The sequence below is a fragment of the Aquarana catesbeiana genome, unplaced genomic scaffold, assembly GCF_042186555.1.
Source record: "Aquarana catesbeiana isolate 2022-GZ unplaced genomic scaffold, ASM4218655v1 unanchor226, whole genome shotgun sequence".
In the NCBI taxonomy this organism is placed as follows: domain Eukaryota; kingdom Metazoa; phylum Chordata; class Amphibia; order Anura; family Ranidae; genus Aquarana; species Aquarana catesbeiana.
Window position 1 is genome coordinate 356,147 of NW_027362653.1, and position 22,137 is coordinate 378,283.

Below are 22,137 nucleotides of genomic sequence, written 5' to 3' on the forward strand. Positions count from 1 at the left end.
CCAGATCTGTAAGTAAAAGTAGCATTCATACTGTTGCATACACTTGTTAGGCACACAGTTAACCCCCCGATTGCCCTCCTGAACAGTTGTATCACTGATCACTGTATTAGTGTGACTGGCTGGAGTCAGGCTCGAAGGCCAGTAGCTTTAGTAGTGGAGCAGCACTCACTGACAAGCAAGACAGATATACACGTAGGTCACCCTGGCTGATGACATAGGCTCACCTGAGGTGCGGGGTCTAAGTACTAACTGGTATTCACCAGAGCTCCTGATGGTGGAGATGGGCTTTGCTGCATCTTAGTACCAGGTCGCAGTCCATAGGCTCGTACCACCAGCAGGTGAGCAGGCCGGAGTTCAGTAGCAGATATAGCAGGTAACGATCAAGCAGAAGTGTAGTCACGGAGCAAGCCAAAGATCGGTAATGAATAATCGCAGGTGGAGATTAAGCAGAAACGTAGTCGAGGAACAAGAGAGAGGTCGGTAATGAACGGTAGCAAAGATACGGACCGCAGCAGGGGAGACAAAAGCAAGATCTTGGCCAGAGAGAGCACAATAATCTGGCAAACAGGAAGTGCAGAGACATGGCTTACATCAGGAAATTTATGGGATGAGCAAAGGGTTTCGTTCAAGGCAGGATCATTCAAGGAATTGTCCAGGGAACTGTCCAGCATTCCAGGTGGCTCAGCAAGCAGAGTCATTGACACAGCAGAGGTGTGCATGCCCTGACAGACTGATTTTGACAGGAACCCACTCCCACTTCCGGTCTGATCACCATGGCAGATCCACCGAAAGTTTTCCTTGGCTGCCGACTGTGAAGATGCAAGATGTCACAACCTGCTGCCTATAGTCAACATGTCCGTGCCTGGGACACGAAGACCGGTGAGGCAGGTGAATGTCTGTTTATTAGAAGTCAGCAGCTAAAGTTTTTTGTAGCTGATGATTTTTTCGTTTTTGCAGAAATGAGGGAAGCTCCTTGTAACATAGGTTTTGCCAATAGCTGAGATCTGACGTGACCTAAAGAAGTATCTAATTGTAGATGTAGTTTGTGTGGTAATAAAGATATAATATTCCCTTAATCGATAATTAGTCATAGACATATGTTCTTCAATTAGCATTTGAAAAGGACAGTACAAGCCTCTAGTCCAGGAGTGACCTCTAGATGCCAAAAAAAATATCCTATCCTTGGATAGAGCTGTCACCTTCCTGAACCTCAAAGAAGAGTCCTAGTCATTTCCTCCACAAGAACCAGCAGGGGGACAGTGAGAAGGCCCCGAACGGTCTGCCAGCTTTGATTAATGTCAGAGGATCAAATGAATATATTTTATCTCTCATAAAAGCTAAAATATTAGGTGCAGGAAGATGAAAATAATTCCTTCTGATGGTACACGTGTCGGGTTACGTATAGATGTAAAACTATTTTGTTAGCGTATGTAGAATCCCGGAGAAACACACAAAATGGATATATGGAGCCTGGATGCGACAGCCAGGCAGTGATTAGTATTGTCGTGATTGGACTGATGCGCTGCTGTCAGATATCTTATCCTTGACCCAGCTATCAGAACTGTCCAGGGCGCATTTGATCCTGGTCACTTCAGAACATAGAATGTCCTGTGGGCTGGGAAAGAAACATCCCCCAGGGTTGATTGGCCAAGGGCTAATGTCCAGCCCACATCCATATTCAAATAAATTGAGAACCCTGAGATATGGTTGGTGTGATTCACACAGAGCCAGTCCCTCTGGTGGATCGCGGATGTTCTGACATGCACCTGTCACAGGATAAACCTTGGTAAGGTTTTATTTCTGCATGCAGATTGTAAACTAGCATATCTGTGTGTGTGGTTGCTTAGCAGATCAGTCAGCAGACAAACTGCTAGGTGGTGGTGTCAGGGCTGGACTCTCAGACCTTCTATTGTGCTCAGGTTGCTCAGCTGTCAGTTAATTGCCAGTACTTTTCGTTCCACAGTGGCTCACCTGTTGATCATCTCCTGCTCGTCAGTCAAGCCCACAGCCTGCCCCTTCATAGTATTTAAACTGCCTGGTTTATTTCATCAATTGCCTTTGCCTTGGTCAACATATCTAGAGACTCTCTGCTGTGTTCCTGTTGAAGACTTGCCTGGCTGACGTCCCTTCTGGTTCCTGATCCTGTCTGCTGCCTCTGACTATGCTGATCTCTGGCTTCCTGATTTCCTGGCTTGTTCTGACTACCCGATTTGGCTACCGAATCCTGGCTATGTTTTTACTATGTTTACCAGTTGTACCATTTTTACCATATTATTAAAAGGTGTGATTTTTACTGCGTTTTCTGCCTCCGTCTGTTTCATGGTTCCTGACATTTGGCAAGCTACTGTTTGTTGTGCGGATAGTGGGAAGAGTGATTAACACCAGAGTTCTAGCTCATAGGATAGCTGGAGGAATCCTACATGTGTGTGCTAATTGCTAGCCTGCTGTCCAACCCTTACAGTACAGATTGTATGTAATATTTGTATCTGTGTGTGTGTGGTCAGCCAGTCGGATTGGAGTGGAGTCTCCCTCTAGTGGTGGCCAGAGGCAGTGCGGCTGTGAAAAGGTTATTGCAGCCAGTCTTATATGCTCAGCATAAGTCCCCCCTCATTCCCTCCTACACTAGTCAAGATCCTAGCCCCAGGTTAGCTAGCCGCTGCGGGCATGCATTTATTGACACTCCTATTTAATTACCTTATCTAGCAATGGTGGATACTTGAAAGCATATTAATGGCATTTTTATTCCTTGATCTGTGAAATATTCTTTCATTACCACAAATGGAGTATGTTGATCCCATTTTTTATGGCATATAGTTGTAATTGGTAGTATCTCACTTTTGTTAAAAGTTCATAGGCCACCCTGAAATTTCACTATAATTGCATAATTATTTTTCTAATCTCTGGGATATCATGTTCCGGCTGTAATTAAAAAAAAGGAAACTTCATCTGCATATAGTGCAGTTTTGATCCCTATTTTTCCTAACTTTGTTCCCTTTAAGGATGACCGAAAATAAAGTTATCTCGATAAAGATTCAATAGCAATATTAAATAAAATTGGTGGAGTTCCCTTCACCAATTGAATCGGTTGCGATAAATGAGTCATAATATAAATTCTAGCTGAAGGGGAGTAATACATCTTTTGAACAAAATCTAAACTATTACCAGGCAAGCCCATAACAGCCATAACTTGAAACAGCCATTTAAAGGCAATATTGTCAAAAGCTTTCTCTGCGTCTAAGGATATAACTGCTATGTCCTCCCTAAGATGAATTTTAGCATATTCCAAGGCAGATAAAACTTTACGGATGTTAGATACAGCAGACCTTCCTTTAACAAACCCTGATTGATTTTTTTCTCCCCAAAATGTTACTTTTTCTGTAGTGTGTATTTTTTTTTTTTACAATGGTACATGTTCCCCAGGGCAGTGTCCAGCTACCCATGCCCTTTGCTTGACAACCTCTTGGCTATTGCCCTTGATAATGGAGACAATTCATTTTCAGATTTAAGGACTGTAACAGTACCAATAGGTAAAAAAAAGTATCAAAAATGTTTATTATACAGAATAAATCATTGGACAAGCATGAAAAAATGTACACATGTACTACAAACAAAACATAAAAGAAAGCACAAGGATACGTTCTTCTTAGATTTGATTCTCATCAACCCCACTGCAGTGGGGAATGAGAGACTCGCCGTGGTTTCGACACAGTTTGTGTTCGTTTCACGGGGCATAGCCCGCTTCTTCAGGAAAATATCACGCAGTCATACACTAAAATGAACAATATATATATCAGTTTACAGTCACATGTTATCAACCAGTATAATGGCTCAATACTCTGTTACCACATACCTTTAAAGTTTATGCAAAAACATATAAATCAATTCAAGAGAGACATATATAGTTTTCATACAGTCAGCCACTGCCGCCTTCCAAGTTGATGGGATAGTCCACACACAATATTTAGGAGAGCCAAGCTCATATAGCACCATAACGTGGAAATATCTGAAACAATATATCATATGGGAAACCCAATGACAGGTACAGTATACTTTGTTGAAATAGTACCAAATATATATTGTGTTATGGCCAAAGGATGCCATAGGTGTGGGGTCCCTCATGATTACAAACTACACCCCTACTCCCCAATTTAGAAATACAAGTAAAAATCACGTAAATTGCCAGCAATTTCTGGAAACAATAGAGGGAACACCCACCATCCTATCAAGGCTCTTGCAATAAAAATGGCACAAACGTCAGTTACTTACCCATCGTTCCCTGTATTCCAGACTATGGCCTGGGTCAGATGAAAAAGGACTCTGGAAGATGTAATGCAAAGTCTTTTTTCATCCGACCCAGGCCATAGTCTGGAATACAGGGAACGATGGGTAAGTAACGAGACAACGTCAGATTGTGACGAAACGCAAGTAGGGAGGTTGACGTGCTGACGTCATCGCGCTGTACTTAGTGGACGGGTGTTCGCTTGCTGGCCGGCTGCCTTTTACAATTGTTTTTATCCTCTATTCTGTAAGTGCAATTTTTATATCCATTAAATCCTTTTGGTACAATTTACACTATGGAGCCTCTCTTTATATTTTTGGGTAACGCCTGACCTCTCCCCTTGGCGGTTGGTGCTCGAGTCTCCCAGGCTATTTGGTGATTAGTCCAAGCCCCTTTCCATCACTATCTGTGGATAAGCAACTTCCTATTGGATAAAGGCCCTGTCTGGGTATTTAGCCGCAGGCTCCTAAAAACTTCCCTTCTGGTAAGCACGCATTTTATGTGGTGGAGGTGCACTGTCGTCCAGAGGTGTTATATCACAAGAACTCACATTTATGTGTTATTCATGGACTGTTCATTCATTTTTTTGCCTTTTATAGCGCTGCTACTTTTTATTTTGTATTTGTATCTGTGTGTAGCTCACGATTTTAGCAGCTGCTTGTTTTGTATATACATATATTATTTAGCGCTGTATTTTCCACTTTACTTATACTTGATAGGATGGTGGGTGTTCCCTCTAGTTTTGCCAGCAATTGCTGGCAGTTTAAGTGATTTTTACTTGTACAGTGCCTTGCAAAAGTATTCACCCCCTTGGCATTTTTCGTGTTTTGTTGCCTCACAACTTGGAATTAGCATGGATTGTTTGAGGATTTGCATCATTTAATTTACAGAACATGCCCACGACTTGGAAGATGTTTTTTTTTATTGTGAAGCAAACAACAAATAGTACAAATTAACAGAAAAAGTCAATGTGCATAACTATTCACCCCCCTAATGTCAATACTTTGTAGAGCCACCTTGTAGAGCCACCAAGTCACTTTGGATAAGTCTCTATGAACTTGCCACATCTTACCCCTTTGATTTTTGCCCATTCCTCCTTGCAAAACAGCTCCAGCTCCTTCAAGTTGGATAGTTTGCGCTTGTGAACAGCAATCTTTAAGTCTGACCACAGATTTTCTGTTGGATTGAGGTCTGGGCTTTGACTAGGCCATTCCAACACATTTACATGTTGCCCCTTAAACCACTCAAGTGTTGCTTTAGCAGTGTGTTTGGGTCATTGTCCTTCTGGAAGGTGAACCTCCGTCCTAGCCTCAAATCACACACAGAGTAGTACAGGTTTTGCTCAAGAATATCCCTGTATTTAGCACCATCCATCTTCCCCTCAACTCTGACCAGTTTCCCAGTCCCAACTGCTGAAAAACTTCCCCACAGCATGATGCTGCCACCACCATGTTTCACTGTGGGGATGGTGTTCTTTGGGTGATGTGTTGTGTTGGGTTTGCGCCAGACATAGTGTTTTCTTTGATGGCCAAAAAGTTCAATTTTAGTCTCATCAGACCAGAGCACCTTCCTCCATACATTTTGGGAGTCTCCCACATGCCTTTTCGCAAACTCAAAACGTACCATTTTGTTTTTTGCTGAAAGTAATGTCTTTCTTCTGGCCACTCTGCCATAAAGCCCAACTCTATGGAGCGTACGGCTTATTGTCGTCCTATGTACAGATACTCCAGTGTCTGCTGTGGAACTCTGCAGCTCCTCCAGGGTTACCTTAGGTCTCTGTGCTGCCTCTCTGATTAATTCCCTCCTTGCCCGGTCCACGCGGTTTTGGTAGGTTTGCTGTCGTGCCATGTTCTTTCCATATGGTTACGATAGATTTGATGGTGCTCCTAGGGATCGGGAAAGATTTGAATATTTTTTTATAACCTAACCCTGACTTGTACTTCTCAACAACATTGTCCCTTACTTGTTTGGAGAGTTCCTTGGTCTTCATGGCAGTATTTGGTTAGTGGTGCCTCTTGCTTAAGTGTTGCAGCCTCTGGGGCCTTTCAAAAAGGTGTGTAAATGTAATGACAGATCATGTGACACTTAGATTGCACACAGGTGGACATCATTTCACTAATTATGTGACTTCTGAAGGTAATTGGTTGCACCAGAGCTTTTTATGGGCTTCATAACAAAGGGGGTGAATACAGACGCACATGCCAATTATCAGTTTTATATTTCTGAAAAATAGTTTTATGTATATATTTTTCTAATTTTACTTCCCCAGCTTAGACTATTGTGTTCTGATCCATCACATATAATTCCAATTAAAAAAAGATTGAACTAAAGGCTGTAATGTAACAAAATAGGTAAAAAGCCTAAGGGGGTGAATACTTTTGCAAGGCACTGTATTTCTAAATTGGGGAGTAGGGGTGTAGTTTGTAATCATGAGGGACCCCACACCTATGGCATCATTTGGCCATAACACAATATATATTTGGTACTATTTTGACAAAGTATACTGTACCTGTCATTGGGTTTCCCATATGATATATTGTTTCAGATCTTTCCACGTTACGGTGATATATGAGCTTGGCTCTCCTAAATATTGTGTATGGACTATCCCATCCACTTGGAAGGAGGCAGTGACTGACTGTATAAAGACTATATATGACTCTTGAACTGATTTATATGTTTTTGCATAAACTTTAAGGTATGTGGTAACAGAGTATTGAGCCACTATACTGGTTGATAACATGTGACTGTAAACTGATATATATATTGTTCATTTTAGTGTATGACTGCGTGATATTTTCCTGAAGAAGCGGGCTATTCCCCGTGAAACGCAACTTGCATCAATGCCACAGCGAGTCTCTCATCCCCCACTGCAGTGGGGTTGATGAAAATCACATCTGAGAAGAAGATATCCTTGTGCTTTCTTTTTTGTTTTTTGTTTGTAGTACATGTGTACATTTTTTCATGCTTGTCCAATGATTTTGTTCTGTATAGTAAACATTTTTGATGCTTTTTTACCTATTGGTACCGTTACAGTCCCTCAAGCTTAGTAGTTAGGGTTATTTTGTGTAATTAATTATTCAGGATGAGGTACCGGACTAATATTGTCCAATATTGAGGGTTCTCTTACGAGACCCCTCCTCCCAATTTCTGTTTATCTTTCTCAATTCATTTCATGACTTTAATGGGGTTCACGGTAACATTCTCAATTCCTTGATTCTTGGATGCATTCGCTGAACGTAGGGTTGCCACCTCATCCCTTTAAACCTAAGCACATATGAATTACACAGGTTCTCTCACTGATTAAGGTGATAAGTAAACTCACTTGGTGCCTTCTCTGCATTAAATTAGCCTCAGAACCTGTATAATTCATATGTGTTCGGGTTTAAAGGGATGAGGTGGCAACCCTAGCTGAACGGCCTTGTGAATTGAACCCAAGCAGATTCACATATTTTTCCGTTCTCCCCACAACAGCTTCCAATTCATTGGCATTGTGGCTGTGTCCGAGCTCTCCCCCCGGGACTGTCCTGCAACATCTAGGACACTTGGAAACAATGACAAGGCTGTGTTTGTAATATATGAGGCATTTCTTGGGGCTGCAGTTCCTCTGAGCTCCACAAGGTGGTGATCCCACTTATACCCAGACAAGAAGGGGCTATGTCTATGGAATACGGACAGGAAGTGATGTCAGGTACAGACAGGAAGTGATGTCAGGTATAAATAGGAAGTTCCAGATTAGAGGTAAGTCGGGAGGAAGTAGAGAGAAGACATTGCTGGAAGTGGCAGTAGAGGAGGTAATAAGATCTTATTTTCTATTTACACCCAGTAACCCCCCGTCATGTCCGTCCTCTTCCTCCATAGTCACTGTGACGTCTTTTATCTCCAGCAGATGATGATACACACATATATAGTGTGGAAACCTAGATTAACCCCTTCAGGGGCAAAACATTTCCCCACTTACGGGGCCGGAAAAATTTCTCTTCATTTTGGTGATGTGTCAATTTCTGACTGGAGATGAGATGAACTGTCCTCGGTTCGGTTCCAGTGTTTGGTGAACGTCAAGTTCAGATGCCAAACCCAAACCGCATTGAATATAGTAGAAACTGAACCTGTCTAATATGAAATGCCAATTTTCTGGGCTAATAGGCAAGGGGGTGTCCAAAAATAGCATGGGGGGAGTTGGTCACTGCCCTGGGGAACATGTACCAACGCAAAAAGATTTTTAAAGAATGACATTCCATTCGAATGGGAGCAGTGATTTTTTTTATTTACACGTTTAAAGTGAACCATGAAGAATGTCCAATTCCTTTACATAACATGTCTGGGGGGTGTCATAATCCTGTCTGTGAATGGGGCATCTCTGTAATGTAAGGAAAATGCTACAGCAGCGCTGACATTTACAAAGGAAAATGTGTTTAAAATATTGCTGGCAGACGGCATGATTGGCAGCTTCTTTGTTTTTGTAAAAAGCGCCAAACAGACCCCTCCAAGGGTCCGCTGTGTATTTTTGGGGGACTTTTAGAGGGGTCTGTATGCTGTGTTTTTTTTTTTTTAAAGCCAACAATGAAATGTCATTTGCTGCCAATTTAAAGCGTAGTTCCACCCAAAAATGGAACTTCCGCTTTTCCAGCCCCCCCCCCCCCCTTCCGGTGTCACATTTGGCACCTTTCAGGGAGGAGCAGATACCTGTCTTATACAGGTATTTGCTCCCACTTCCGGCGATAGATCGCCGCAGATTCCGCGCCGATCTACACCATGTCCGGCCCCTCCTCCGTCCCCACCGCTGTCTTCTGGGAGACACACAGGTCCCAGAAGACAGGGACCAGTGAGATCGTTCAGCACGACTCGCGCATTCGCATTAGGGAACCAGGCTGTGAAGCCGCAAGGCTTCACTTACTGATTCCCTTACTTAAGATGCCGACGCCTGCACCCGAGGGCCGAGGGACAGATCGGCTTCGCGTGAGGACATCGCGGGCGCCCCGGACAGGTAAATGTCCTCATATTAAAAGTCAGCAGTTGCAGTATTTGTAGCTGCTGACTTTAATTTTTTTTTTTTTTTGGCGGAACTCCGCTTTCTAGTTCTATCATTTCTAAATGTTGTTGTAGCACATCGTACTGCAAGTATGAAAAAAAAAGTGTAGATTACCCCCATGAAATTACACACCAAACCCTTTGAGTCTAGTATAGATTTTAAGGGGGTAAAAAAAAAAATAAATAAATAAATAAAATTGGTGAGATTCAATCCATACCAGACCCCTAATCTGAGCATGCAGCCTGGCTTGACAGAAAAGGGGGGGGGGGGTTGGGTTGTGCTCCGCTCTCCTCCTAAACCATAACATAGGGGGGAGTGCCTTGTAAAAGCACCTTGTCAGCATGTTGATGAGGAGAAGAGCCTCTTTCCCACAACCCTGGCCAGTGGTTGTGAAGGGATGTGGATGGGGACTTATTGGAGTCTGGAAACCCTCTTTAATAATAAGGGGACCCCCCGGATAAAACCCTTCACATAGTATCCCTACTCATTTATTTAAAAAAAAAAAAAAAAACTTGACAAGTCCTTTATTTAAAAAATAAAAATCCCCCAACAATCGCTCGTTGTAAATCCATAATCAATCACAGGGCCAACCACCCGCCAACTTGCTGAAAAAAAAGACTCACCACACACAATCGATTCCAATGGTACTCATTAACAAATGACAGCTCCCCGTTATATAAGGGAAGGAGCAGGGATGATGGTAACATTACTGACAAAATATAGCCATATCTGGTCAATTCGGACTAAAGCATTTGCTTATCCCTGCTTCTTACCTTAGTGGTCTCTTATAACATGCAGTTTATTATTCATATTCGGGTTGTACTAAAATTTGAATTCCTAATTCAAGTATTTCAATTTTGGTTGAATTTTCGGTTGATTAATTTTGATGCTCACCAATTACGTCATGTACAGTGTTTGACCCAGATCAGCAGACTCACAGCAGACAATAACGTAGAGGATTAACCAATAATGGGGGAGCGGTGGATAATTCCACCCCTCACTGTAAGATTGGGTGTGAGATCAGTCAAAAATTGGGGGAGGTGGATAACCCTGTAGGATGGTGCAGAGCTGTGATTTTGTTTACTGACCTGAAGGGGGAGCGGTGCTTCCTCATCAAGTTGGCCAGTACTCCTTGAGGAGTAAATAGTCTCATTCTTGTCAGCAGCACCGATTCGCTTTTTGGTCTCCCAGCCTCACTAAGCCTTAGGTACAGCACCTCGCTGCACGGGCCCATTCCTGGCCTCTAAATAGGGGTCTCCATCCACCCTAGGTTCTCACACTTTTCCAGAGACAGTTCCTCCTTCAGTCCCCTGGGCTCGCTAGTTGCCTCAACTCTCTGGCTTTTTCTGACTAACTTAGCTGTCCCAACTCTCCCAGTCCTGTGGATAAGGGAATCTGTCCAACTTGGGGTACTGTCTTCTGAGTGGTTCACCTCTCCTGCCTGGAGCACACACCTATCCCCACACAAAAGCTCTGTCTGCTAATGGGAGTGTCTAGCTATGATAACACTTTGCTTATAATGAACATGTGCACCTCTGCATATCTTAGCATAGTGCTCAACCAGCCCACGATGCACCTTCTTATTGAAAGTGTCTGTGGTGTGACACCGAACCTCCGTGTCCACCTATCTACTCTACTCAGCCCCTAACAGTTTATAATCTGCCATGCAGCTGAACCTCTAACTGCCTATGGGCCATCAGATGCCTAGCCTAGCTCTAAACTATGTTGTTCACTAAGCGCTGAGCTAAAGATAGTTGTAGAAACCCAGACCAGAAAGGACAGCAGTTACCTAACTTAACACGAATTTCAAATAAACTCTATTTTAATAAGGAGGTTCACCTGATAATACACTGCAAGGTGACTACTATATACATACAATAGCACAGGCCTATATCTGGCACTGTGCATGTGAGATAATAACAATAGGACAGGGACACTTCTGTCACCAGTTTTCAGATATACACAGAAGCTGCAATAGTAAAATTATTAGAAAACAGGAACACTCGCCTTATAGTCTCTGATTCTGATCTGGATGAAATACAGCAGCAACTCCTGTATGGAAGGTCATGTGGTGCGATTCTGTTTCTTCTTTCAGCCAAGTCCTCCTCTTTACGAGATATTCCAATGCTTCAACCAGGGTTTCGGATAGAGCTAGCAGGGACAGGAAGTACTTGTCTATAACAAATTATCTCTGTGATTTTTACCAAGCAACAGCTATTTATGAATACAGACATTAGAGAGAAGCAGCTCCCTACACATTTGCAAGTTCTCACTGAGGGTAGCTCATCTATTAATCCCTTACATCCCCATTCTAATATTAAACAACCAATAAAGTCCAGATTATTATCTGTCTATAGGAAAACTTGCATGGATCACATGAGCACACAAACAAGAATGGACGAGGGCAGGAGTAACGTTACTGAGAGGATACTAAACCTTACCCTGGAGATCATCTACCTGCTAATCGGAGAGGTGAGGATTGTGGGAGGTCACATGACATCACTCTTATCTCTATTAAAAAACACTGACCTGACCAGAAAGGTGAGGAGGATTCTGGGAAAGACACCTGATATCAATGTTTTTTTTTTAATACAGAGTTTTCCTCCTGTGAAGTCTGGAGATCATATGACCATCACAGTGCCTCCACCTCCCTCCCTGACACCTGAGATAAACATCAGTAAGAATATTCTAGAAGTCACCAAGAAGATGATGGAGCTGCTGACAGGAGAGGTGAGCGGTGCTGGGAATTCTGGGACATTATCCAGTAACAGACAAGGGATGTGTCTGGATGGTGACTGTATCATTGTGTGTGTCAGGTTCCTATAAGGTGTCAGGATGTCACTGTCTATTTCTCCATGGAGGAATGGGAGTATTTAGAAGGACACAAGGATCTCTACAAGGACGTCATGATGGACAATCAGCCGCCCCTCACATCACCTGGTAAGAGGAGACTTTATTGTAAAGGAGAGAGCAGTACGGAGGGTCCACCTAGATCCCCCATCATCTGATAATCACATAGAAACAATGTATTCAGTCAGTGTGTGTGTTTCCTACAGATGGATCCAGTAATGGGAACCCACCAGAGAGATGTCCCTGTCCTCTGTATTCCTGGGATTCCACACAGGAAGATCACACCATCCCTCACCATCATCAGGTAGGTGGAGTTGAGGGTCTGGAACATAAAGTGATTGAACACTCTGACATGTGGAGATGATGTGTGGACTCTACAAGATGATATTTTCTATGTGATCTCACATCATAAATACTTCTATTTTTTAGATGATATTTTCTGCCATTCTGTTGGTTTAGGGTGAAGATCTGATGAACATGAAAGTTGAGTGCGAAATAGAAGAGATGTATGTGAGGGATGATCAGCAATATACAGAGGAGGATGGAATGATGAGGACATTCAAAGAGGAGAACACTCCTACAGAGATCAGCACAGGTGAGCCATAATATATCCTTCTGTTATCTCTGCTCTGTTACTGCACACTGATTGGTCCAGAGTAGGGCGGGAGATGAGTGATATCAGCCAATAGTAGGTTCATAATAGTCATTGATACCCATCCTGTGCATCTCCTTTTCTCTCAGATAAACCCACTTCCCTACGCTGCAGACATTAGTTGTATATATTTTGTGGTTCGGCTTGTAGGCAGGTTGAACTGTGAGTTAGCAGCTGTCCCAGACCTGGGGAAAAGGTTAGATTGTGAAACTCAGTTCCTGGGCTTTTTGGTCTTAGCCCAGCCTATAATTTAAAAAGGAGGAAGGCTAAGGTCTGTGGGCTCTCTCTTGGCTGAATTGGTTGGTTCTGCTCATAATAATGGGACTGCTGCACCTTGCAGTCCGCTGTAGACACCGGGACTTTCAGAGACATGTAAGCCATGGACATGCCATAATGGACTCTCACCTAATGGAGGTATGCCTGGGCAGCCACACAGCTATAGTCAGAATTGGGGGAAGGACGTTGTTCATATTGAACTGTTATGCCACCTTTCTTTAGTAAAGTTACATTAACCATTATGAGCCTGGTCTGAAGTTATTCAAAGATGTGCATGTTGGTTCTGGTGTATCTAATAAACCAGAGTCCATAAAAGCACTACGGGGTATGAAGTAACAACAATACAAAAGGGTTAACTCGGCAAGACAAAGAGGAATATACCTACTAAGAATAACCAAGCACAAGTTCAAGATTCAAAGCAACCAGTCGCTAGGCGTGGTACCTGGTCAGGTGATAGGTCCTCTGGTAGTGAGGGGGTCATTGTCTGGCTCCCTCCCAAGCAGTCGGTATCCAATAGCAACCAGATTCCAACTTGCATTACAGAGATCTATGGCCTAATTATGAGGTTCGGGAAGTGAAGGAGTTAACAGATGCATGCATGAGGTCCATGCTAGGTGCACGGCAGGACATCCATATGCAACATACAAGTTACAATGTGTAGTGACATGACAACGCACTTTGTCAGAGGAACTCTGTATGTTACTTTACTGCACACTGTAAGGCCCGGTTCACACTGATACGTTGTGAATTTAGCGCGATTTTGAACCGATTGCGTTGCGAATCTTCTTTGTGAATTCATTACGTGTTTGTTTCGAATTTACTGCGATTCTACTGGAATGAATTGTCATTTTGGGAGGTGACTGCGATTTTTGTTTGGCCAATGGAACCCAAACTTCCTGTTCTCTTCCTGGTTTGTGTGGAGGAGGAGCTGGAGGTAACGAACATCAATGCGATTCAAGAACGATTTACATTGATGTCTCTGGAGACTAAATTTGCAACGCAGTAAACTCGCACAAGACCCTTTTTTTATTGCATCGCATTAGTAGAGGAATCGCAACGCATGTATGTGAATGACCGTCATTGAAAAGAATGACTTTAGGGATGACATGCGAATTTAAAGTGTTTTTGATGCATCGCATTCGTTATGAACTCGCATCAGTGTGAACCGGGCCTAAAGGTTCATCTCTAAGTCAGGGAACTTCCTTAATGTTAGATTCTTCACATGACTGCAGTCCCGGGCATTGAGGAGCGCGCTCCACGCAAAAGGTACCCCCACATGAAGAGCGCCGATGGCCCCGCCCACAAGCTGGCAGTATTGGGTTGCATTTTACTTGTGGTTACAGTAGCACAGATATGAGAACACAGATTGTGCCTTTAGTTTGATCCCTCTTTTTCAAGAAGACTTATAGCTACATTTTAACATAAAAAATGTTATTTTTTATAATGTATAATAATATAATGTATAATTTATAATGTTATTTTAAGTCTTGCCAGGATGAAACATAATTTGTAACATAAAAACTGAAACACTTCTTTTTCCATCAGGAAATACTGCTGCAAGCTTCCTCCACTGTTCTTGTTCTATTTCAAATGCTGCTTTTTACATTGACCACCTCCTTCGGTTTAGCCTGCCTTGACAGTGAGGTCATCTGTTGACTTGGCACCATTCACAGGTGGCTTAACTCTTCAATAAAACACAGAAATGTAGTTTAATGCAATTTTACCTCAGCTAATTGCAGTGCAGAAGATGTTTTTCCAGTCCTTTAAGGTGTAAGAAGACAACGACTTTCCTAAGTACTAACACCCATTGAGGGAACCTGGAAGAAATTGGAAAGGTCCAGTCATGAGTGAACTAAGTACCTGTAGTATCAAACAGCAGGGAAATACAGCGGGAGAAGGGAATATAATATAGTAAAACAAGTTGCAGTGGCCCAAAACGTCCATTTGATATCAGCATACTGCAAAACAATAATACCCTGCTGTAGTTCAATACAACACAGAGAATTACGTCATAGTGGGGCAGTGCGGTTCTTATCATCAGAAGCCTAGGTAACTAGTGTTATGCTAAAGGTTCTACAAGTCTGAACACTGAACCTCTTGTTTATCCAAAATCCCTTGACTAGGCTTGTGGTTGTGTGAAGAGCACCTCTCAGTCCCCATTTTTTTTCCTGCTCTTCTGACAAGGATGTGTAAATGTAGAAGTGATCTAGGAGGAGGACCAAAGGCCCTTTTACTGAAAAGGGGAAGTCACAGCTGGCCGAGACCTCCACAGAGAACGTCTGCTCACTAAAATCTACCTGATCCAGATGGAAACTTGATTTAAGTAAACTAACCGTCTTCTAACTATTGATCATGTTTTCATATTTTTCCAGGGCACGTCATGGACAAACCCTCAAAGGCTCGTCTCATTTTACCTCCAGGTTGTAAAATGGAAGATGAGGACATCACAGATTGTATAGGAGAAAAGACAATGAGCTCAGCTATGGATGGAGGACTTCACAGTGTGGATGGACCATCAAATCCCTCTGACTCTGAGCAATCTCATACTGTGAGGGATGGTGCCGGAATTCAGAGGGAGGATAAATTTTCCTGTCCTGAATGTGGGGAAAGTTTTAGCTCTGAATTAAGTCTTACTGTACATCAGAGATCTCACATGGGTGAGAAACAACATTCCTGTTCTGACTGCGGGAAACGTTTTACAAAAAAGTCAAATCTTGTTAGACATCAGAGATCTCACTCTGGGGATAAGCCGTATTCCTGCCCTGAGTGTGGGAAATGTTTTTTATTCAATTCAGACCTCATTATACACAAGAGATCTCACACGGGGGAGAAGCCGTATTCCTGCCCTGAGTGCGGAAAATGTTTTTCACAAAAATCAAATCTTGTTATACATCAGAAATCTCACAGAGAGGAGAAGCCACATTCCTGCCCTGAGTGTGGGAAATGCTATTTACACAAGTCAGAATTTGTTTTACATCAGAGATCTCACACGGGAGAAAAGCCATATCCCTGCCCCGAATGTGGAAAATGTTTTTCACAGAAATCAGACCTTGTTAAACATCAGAACTCTCACAACGATGAGAAGCCATATTCTTGCCCTGAGTGCGGGAAATGCTTTTCATGGAAATCAAGGTTAGTTATACATCAGAGATCTCACACAGGGGAAAATCTGTATTCCTGCACCGAATGCGGAAAATGGTTTTTAAAAAAATCAGACCTTGCTAAACATCTGAGATCTCACACGGGTGAGAAACCGTATTCCTGTCCTGAGTGCGGGAAATGTTTTTCACGCTTGTCCTCACTTTACGCACATCAGAAAATTCACGCAGATGAGAAGCCATATTCCTGCTCTGAGTGCGGGAAATGTTTTTCATGGCAACACGGCCTTGTTATACATCAGCGATTGCACACAGGTGAGAAGCCGCATTCCTGCCCTGAGTGTGACAAACATTTTACACGGAAATCAGGTCTTATTCTCCATCAAAGATTACACACGGGCGAGAAGCCGTATTCCTGTCCTGAGTGTGAGAAATGTTTTCTAAGGAAATCAGGCCTTGTTCTACATCAAAAGTCTCACACATTAATCTGAACCCAACTGAAGTCAATGGGAAAAGAATTGTTAAAAATCAATCCAGGCCATTTTTAACGCTAATTGGCAAGAGATCATGGGGAGCTAGGCACTGCCCCTGGAGATATTGAGATGTATACCAGGAAACTACAGACCAATCAGCCTAACATCAATAGTATGTAAGTTCTTTGAGGGGATGATAAGGAACTCCATACAGAAATTTGTCTGTGATAAAAGGTATTATAAGTGACAACCAGCATGGATTTATGAAAGACTATTCTTGTCATACCAACCTGTTATTGTTCTATGAGGAACTGAGAAATTGGAATGTGGAAGTTCTGTTTAATCTAATAAAAATAAGGTTATTTGGAGTTGATGGAATTGTATGTGCAATACATGGACAGGAAACTGGTTATATGAACAGGTGCAGAGAGTAGTAATAATTGACCCATTCTCTGAATAGTGGGCCCCAGGGTTCTATCATGTGGCCAATGCTGTTTAATCTGTTTATTACTGATATAGAGGTTGGAATCAAGAGCTCAATTGCAGTGTTTGCTGATGATACCAAATTATGCCAAGATTTAACTTTGGCACAACATGTAGCATCCTTAAAGGAAGGCCCTGACAAAATCGGGAGTTGGGCAGCTACGTGGCAGATGAGGTTCAATATGGAGAAATGTAAAGTTATGCACCTGGGTGCCAAAAATACACATTAGGAAAGCCTCTCCTGGGAGAATCAGTGATGAAAAGGGATATGCAGTTTGTTGTAGATCACAGACTTAGCAATGGAAGGCAAGCAGACTACACTCATGCAGTAAAAAGGACATAATTCCAGAGGTAAATCAATTATTTTACCCTTTTACAAAATTTTGGTCACCAATCCTCAAGAAAGACGTTGTTGAATTAAAAAGAGTTCAGTCAACAAAATGAAAAGGGGGATGGATGAGCTCAGTTTTGAGCACCGATGACATAGATTATGGTTTTACACTCTGGAGAAGAGACACCTGAGAGAAGATATGATTACAATGTAGAAATATATCAAAGGTGACTCCGTAACTGTGATAAACTGTTTTCTTTAAGGTCCTCGAAGAGGACACATGACCACAATTTGAGGTTAGAAGAAAATACTTAATAATAATAATGTTAGATTGAAGAAAGGGTTCTTTACTGTTAGAGCAGTAAAATTGTGTAACTCTCTCCCCCAGGAAGTGGTACAAGCTGAGAGTGTTAACAAATTCAAAAACCTTTAGATGTCTTCCTCGGGAAGCAGAATATACAGGGCTACGGGAATTGTTGGGGAATAAAAATCACACACATATATCTGGAACTGGATAAATTTTTTCAACCTTATAAACTATGTGACTATACTTTATATACTAATACAAAAATCTATCCATTGGGAAGCAGATCTTTTATTAATGCCTAAAGTAAAATATAAAAAAATCCACAATTCCTATAAATACCATGCTTAGGAGATGTCTCAAAGCTGCCTGTGAAGTGGCAGATATATGATGTAAACCAAAAAAGTGACATTTACAAAGAAAAAAAAATACATATTTAAATTGCTGACTGCTAAATGACATTTCCTGGTCAGCTTCTCTCTATAAACAGAGGATTTTCTTTATCCATACCAGACCCTGATCCTAGATGAAGGTCTGGTATGGATTATAAAAGAGGCCCCACAAAAAAATACACACAAAAAGTTCATCGGCATCCTACCAACCAAGGACAGTGTGAAAGCCTGCCATCGGCATCCTAGCAACCAATGGCATCATCAGTTGCTGGGACGCCAGTTGCCACATGGTAAATGCCGGGTTTAGTGCACTAGAACAAAACAAACATAAAGTATGGACTCCCCAAAAAATCAATACAAGGCCTTTATCTTAGAGCCCTTGCACACTGGGGCGGGGGGCGGCGTCGGCGGTAAAATGCCGCTATTATTAGCGGCGTTTTACCGTCGGTATGCGGCCGCTAGCGGGGCGGTTTTACCCCCCGCTAGCGGCCGAGAAAGGGTTAAATACCACCGCAAAGCGCCTCTGCAGAGGCGCTTTGCCGGCGGTATAGCCGCGCCGTCCCATTGATTTCAATGGGCAGGAGCGGTAAAGGAGCGGTATACACTCCGCTCCTTCACCGCTCCGAAGATGCTGCTGGCAGGACTTTTTTTACCGTCCTGCCAGCGCATCGCTCCAGTGTGCAAGCCCTCGGGGCTTTCACACTGGAATACAAGCAGCGGCACTTTCGGGGCGGTTTGCAGGCGCTATTATTAGCGCAATAGCGCCTGCAAACCGCCCCAGTGTGCAAGGGCTCTTAGATCTGGTGTCACTTTTAAGAGAAACACAATGCAAAAAAAAAACTATGTTGGGTTTCATCAAAATTCAATGCCAGACCCGGTGGGGTATGGAAGGGTGTACCCCAAGCAAAAAAAAAACAAAAGTGTGGCACTGAGGGAAGCTAGAAGTGGGTTATACTGGAAGAGGAGGAGGAGATGGGACTGGAGGAGGAGGAGGATGTGGTATGGAGGAGATGGGACTGGTGGAGGAGGTCATGGGATAGAGAATATATTAGGTTTTAAGAGTGTCAAAATAAAAGGGTGGGTGTGCTGAAGGATTTGATGGGATGGCCTGCGGGTGGGTTCAGTGGGATGGCTAGTCAATGGACCCCTTGGGAATGTTGGTGGTCAGGCCTGGCAGGGGAGGGGCAGGCCTAAAGCTGTGACATTGCACTGCTATGGTGACTATGATCTTTTTTTAACATACTGTCACCAGAGCAGTGCAGTGTCGCTATGGTGACTTTGTACTGTTTTGGCTAGTGATCTTGTACAATGGCTGGCTGCACTAACACTTCACTGCTCTGCTTAGACCAGCGCAGACAGTCACAGTATCCCCAATCATCATTGCTCGATTGTAAACTTTAACGAGCAGGGCTCTCTGACTCCTCCTGTATTAACTGTATTGTAACTGTACTGTCTGCCCACATGTTGTAAAGTGCTACCCAAACTGTTGGCACTATAAAAATCCTGTATTATAATAATAATCACAGTATCACCATATTATTGCAGCCAGTCACAGTGTCCCTAGTCACCACTGTACAGTTCTCAGTGTAAGCCAGCAACAGTATTCATGATCACTGCCACACCACAGATTGCCACACCGCAATCTCCTGTGGAGTCCCTCAGGGCTCACCCTTGTGAGCCCACTCCTCAATATCATCAGAAAAACGGACCTCTGCTTCCACTCATACGCTGATGACACCCAACTCTACCTTCGCATCACCGGACAAAAAGACCATCATCAGTAATTAGAGAAATGCCTCACTTTAATAGATGACTGGATGACCATTAGCTCCCTCAAACTCAACGGTTCAAAAACAGAACTTCTTCTCCTACACGCTAACAAAAATTCCAAAACTAAGACTCCGTGGACACCTCCCACCATCTTCGGACAGACCGTCTCTCCAAGCACCAAAGCCAAGAGTCTCTGAGTCATCTTTGACCCAGAAATGACAATGGATGCACAAATAGGATCAGTAGTTAGCGGATCCCACCATCTCCTCCGCCTGCTACGTAGACTCATCCCCTTCATCCCAAAAGAGGACAAAGCGTCAGTTGCTGGAACAATCATCAATTCCCGACTCGACTACGCAAACTCGCTGTACGTAGGATTACCCCAATATCAGCTTGCGCGCTTACAACTCATCCAAAACACGGCGGCAAGACTTTTAACAGGAAAAAAACCCTGGGAATCCATTTCCCCATCCCTAAGGAGCCTACACTGGCTAACCGTAAAGAATCGGATCACATTCAAGACCCTCTGCCTCACCCACAAATGCCTACAAGGAAACGCTCCGCTATATCTCCGAGAGAAAATAAAACACTACACACCTAATCGCAGTCTTCGATCAGCTAACCAAAACCTCCTCATCATTCCCAAATACCGCTACAAAGCAAAGGGAGAAAGAAGATTCACAGTCCAAGGACCTCGTCTATGGAACGCTCTTCCGACCTACATCCGCATGGAAGAAAACCATCAGGCCTTCAGGAAAAAAACTAAAGACCTTCCTTTTCTAAGAAGCTGACAACAGAGAACGCATCTAGCGCCTTGAGGTGATTCAGTTCGCATTTGCAGCGCTTTACAAATCATTCATTCATTCATTCATTCATTCACCAGTCACAGTGTCATCTGACCAGTGTATGCCAGCAACAGTGTTCTGGACCATCGCCACCACAGTCCCCGTGTCCCCAGATCAGTGTATGCCAGCAACAGTGTTCCTAATTACTGCTACACCAATGCCAATTTCACCACACCAGTGTAGGCCAGCAACAGCGTTCCTGCATGCTGCCACACCAGTCCCCAGTGTCCCCAGATCATTATAAGCCAACAACAATGTTCCTGATTGCCACTACCCAAGTCCCAGCGTCACCAGACCAGTGTAAGCCAGCAACAGTTTCTGATTGCTGCTACACCAGTGCCAGTGTCACCACAGCCAGTGAAACCAGCAACAGTGTCCCTGATTGCCACCACACCAGTTCAAGTGGCACCAAACCATTGTACACTACAACAGTGTCTCTTATCACCACCACACCAGTCCCAGTTTCACCAGACCAGTATAAGCCAGCGGTTTGTATAAGTCAGTATAAGTGGATTGCTGCCACACCAGTGACAATGTCACCAGAGCCAGTACAGCCATCAGCGCTGACCCTGATTGCAGTCACATCAGTACAGAGTCACGAGAACCAGTGCAGTCAACAACAGTGTTCCTGATCACAGCCACCTCAGTGCAGTGTTGTCTTTGTCTGCTGCCTTTACGGACCTTGGCCTGTTTATTGACAACGTTTCTGCCTGCCCCCTGGACTGATCCTTTGTCTGTTTACTGACTATGTCTCTGCCTGCTGCCTGAACTGCCCACATGCACGTCCCAATAATTACATTCCTGCAAGACACCAGTCCCAGCCACCCCTTGCAGACAACTGCACTCTTGAAACCCAAGGATCTCTTTTGTTCTTCCTTCTTCAGCCACCTGTACTTCCTGGCCACTAAACATGACATTCCCAGGGGCAGCCATTTACCAGTAGGCTTTCATTTTCTTTCAGCCTTTTCCAAAAAACTTTTGGCAAAAAATGAAGTCTTCAAAAGACTCACCATGCCTCTTAAAGGATACCTTGGTGTTTACTCTCCAAAATGTGGTCATTTTGTGGGCGTTTCTACTGTTGTGGTGCTCCAGGGTCTCCAAAAATGTGAAAAGGTAAGCAGGAAATTAGATGCATACCTTTATGCCTGCAGAAAGCCTGAAGGTGTTCCTTGATATTTGGGCTCCTCTGTGTGGATGACTGCAAAAAAAATCTCACACGTGGTACTCCTATACTCAGGAGGAGTAGAAGAATGTGTTTTTGGTGCAATTCTAAGTATGCCCATACCGTGTGATAGGAATATCTTATTGACTGACAACTTTGTGTAAAAAAAAATAAATTCTCTTTTCATTTTCCA

The 22,137-nt window shown here is 43.2% G+C and overlaps 2 protein-coding genes across 2 annotated transcripts in view; both read left to right on the top strand.

Annotated features, from left to right (window-relative positions):
* The window catches only part of LOC141121617 (uncharacterized), a 185,561-nt gene that overhangs the window by 38,202 nt on the left and 125,222 nt on the right, over nucleotides 1-22,137 (top strand). The gene's annotated exons all lie outside the window — the stretch shown is intronic.
* LOC141121585 (uncharacterized) overlaps nucleotides 7,970-22,137 on the top strand; it is a 46,141-nt gene continuing 31,973 nt past the window's right edge. The window contains exons 1-7 of the mRNA XM_073611220.1: nucleotides 7,970-8,070; nucleotides 11,666-11,780; nucleotides 11,904-12,038; nucleotides 12,125-12,248; nucleotides 12,365-12,462; nucleotides 12,618-12,753; nucleotides 15,459-16,656. Coding sequence (XP_073467321.1) covers nucleotides 11,676-11,780; nucleotides 11,904-12,038; nucleotides 12,125-12,248; nucleotides 12,365-12,462; nucleotides 12,618-12,753; nucleotides 15,459-16,656 — 1,796 coding nt within the window. The 5' untranslated portion in view covers nucleotides 7,970-8,070; nucleotides 11,666-11,675. The remainder of the gene's footprint in view (nucleotides 8,071-11,665; nucleotides 11,781-11,903; nucleotides 12,039-12,124; nucleotides 12,249-12,364; nucleotides 12,463-12,617; nucleotides 12,754-15,458; nucleotides 16,657-22,137) is intronic.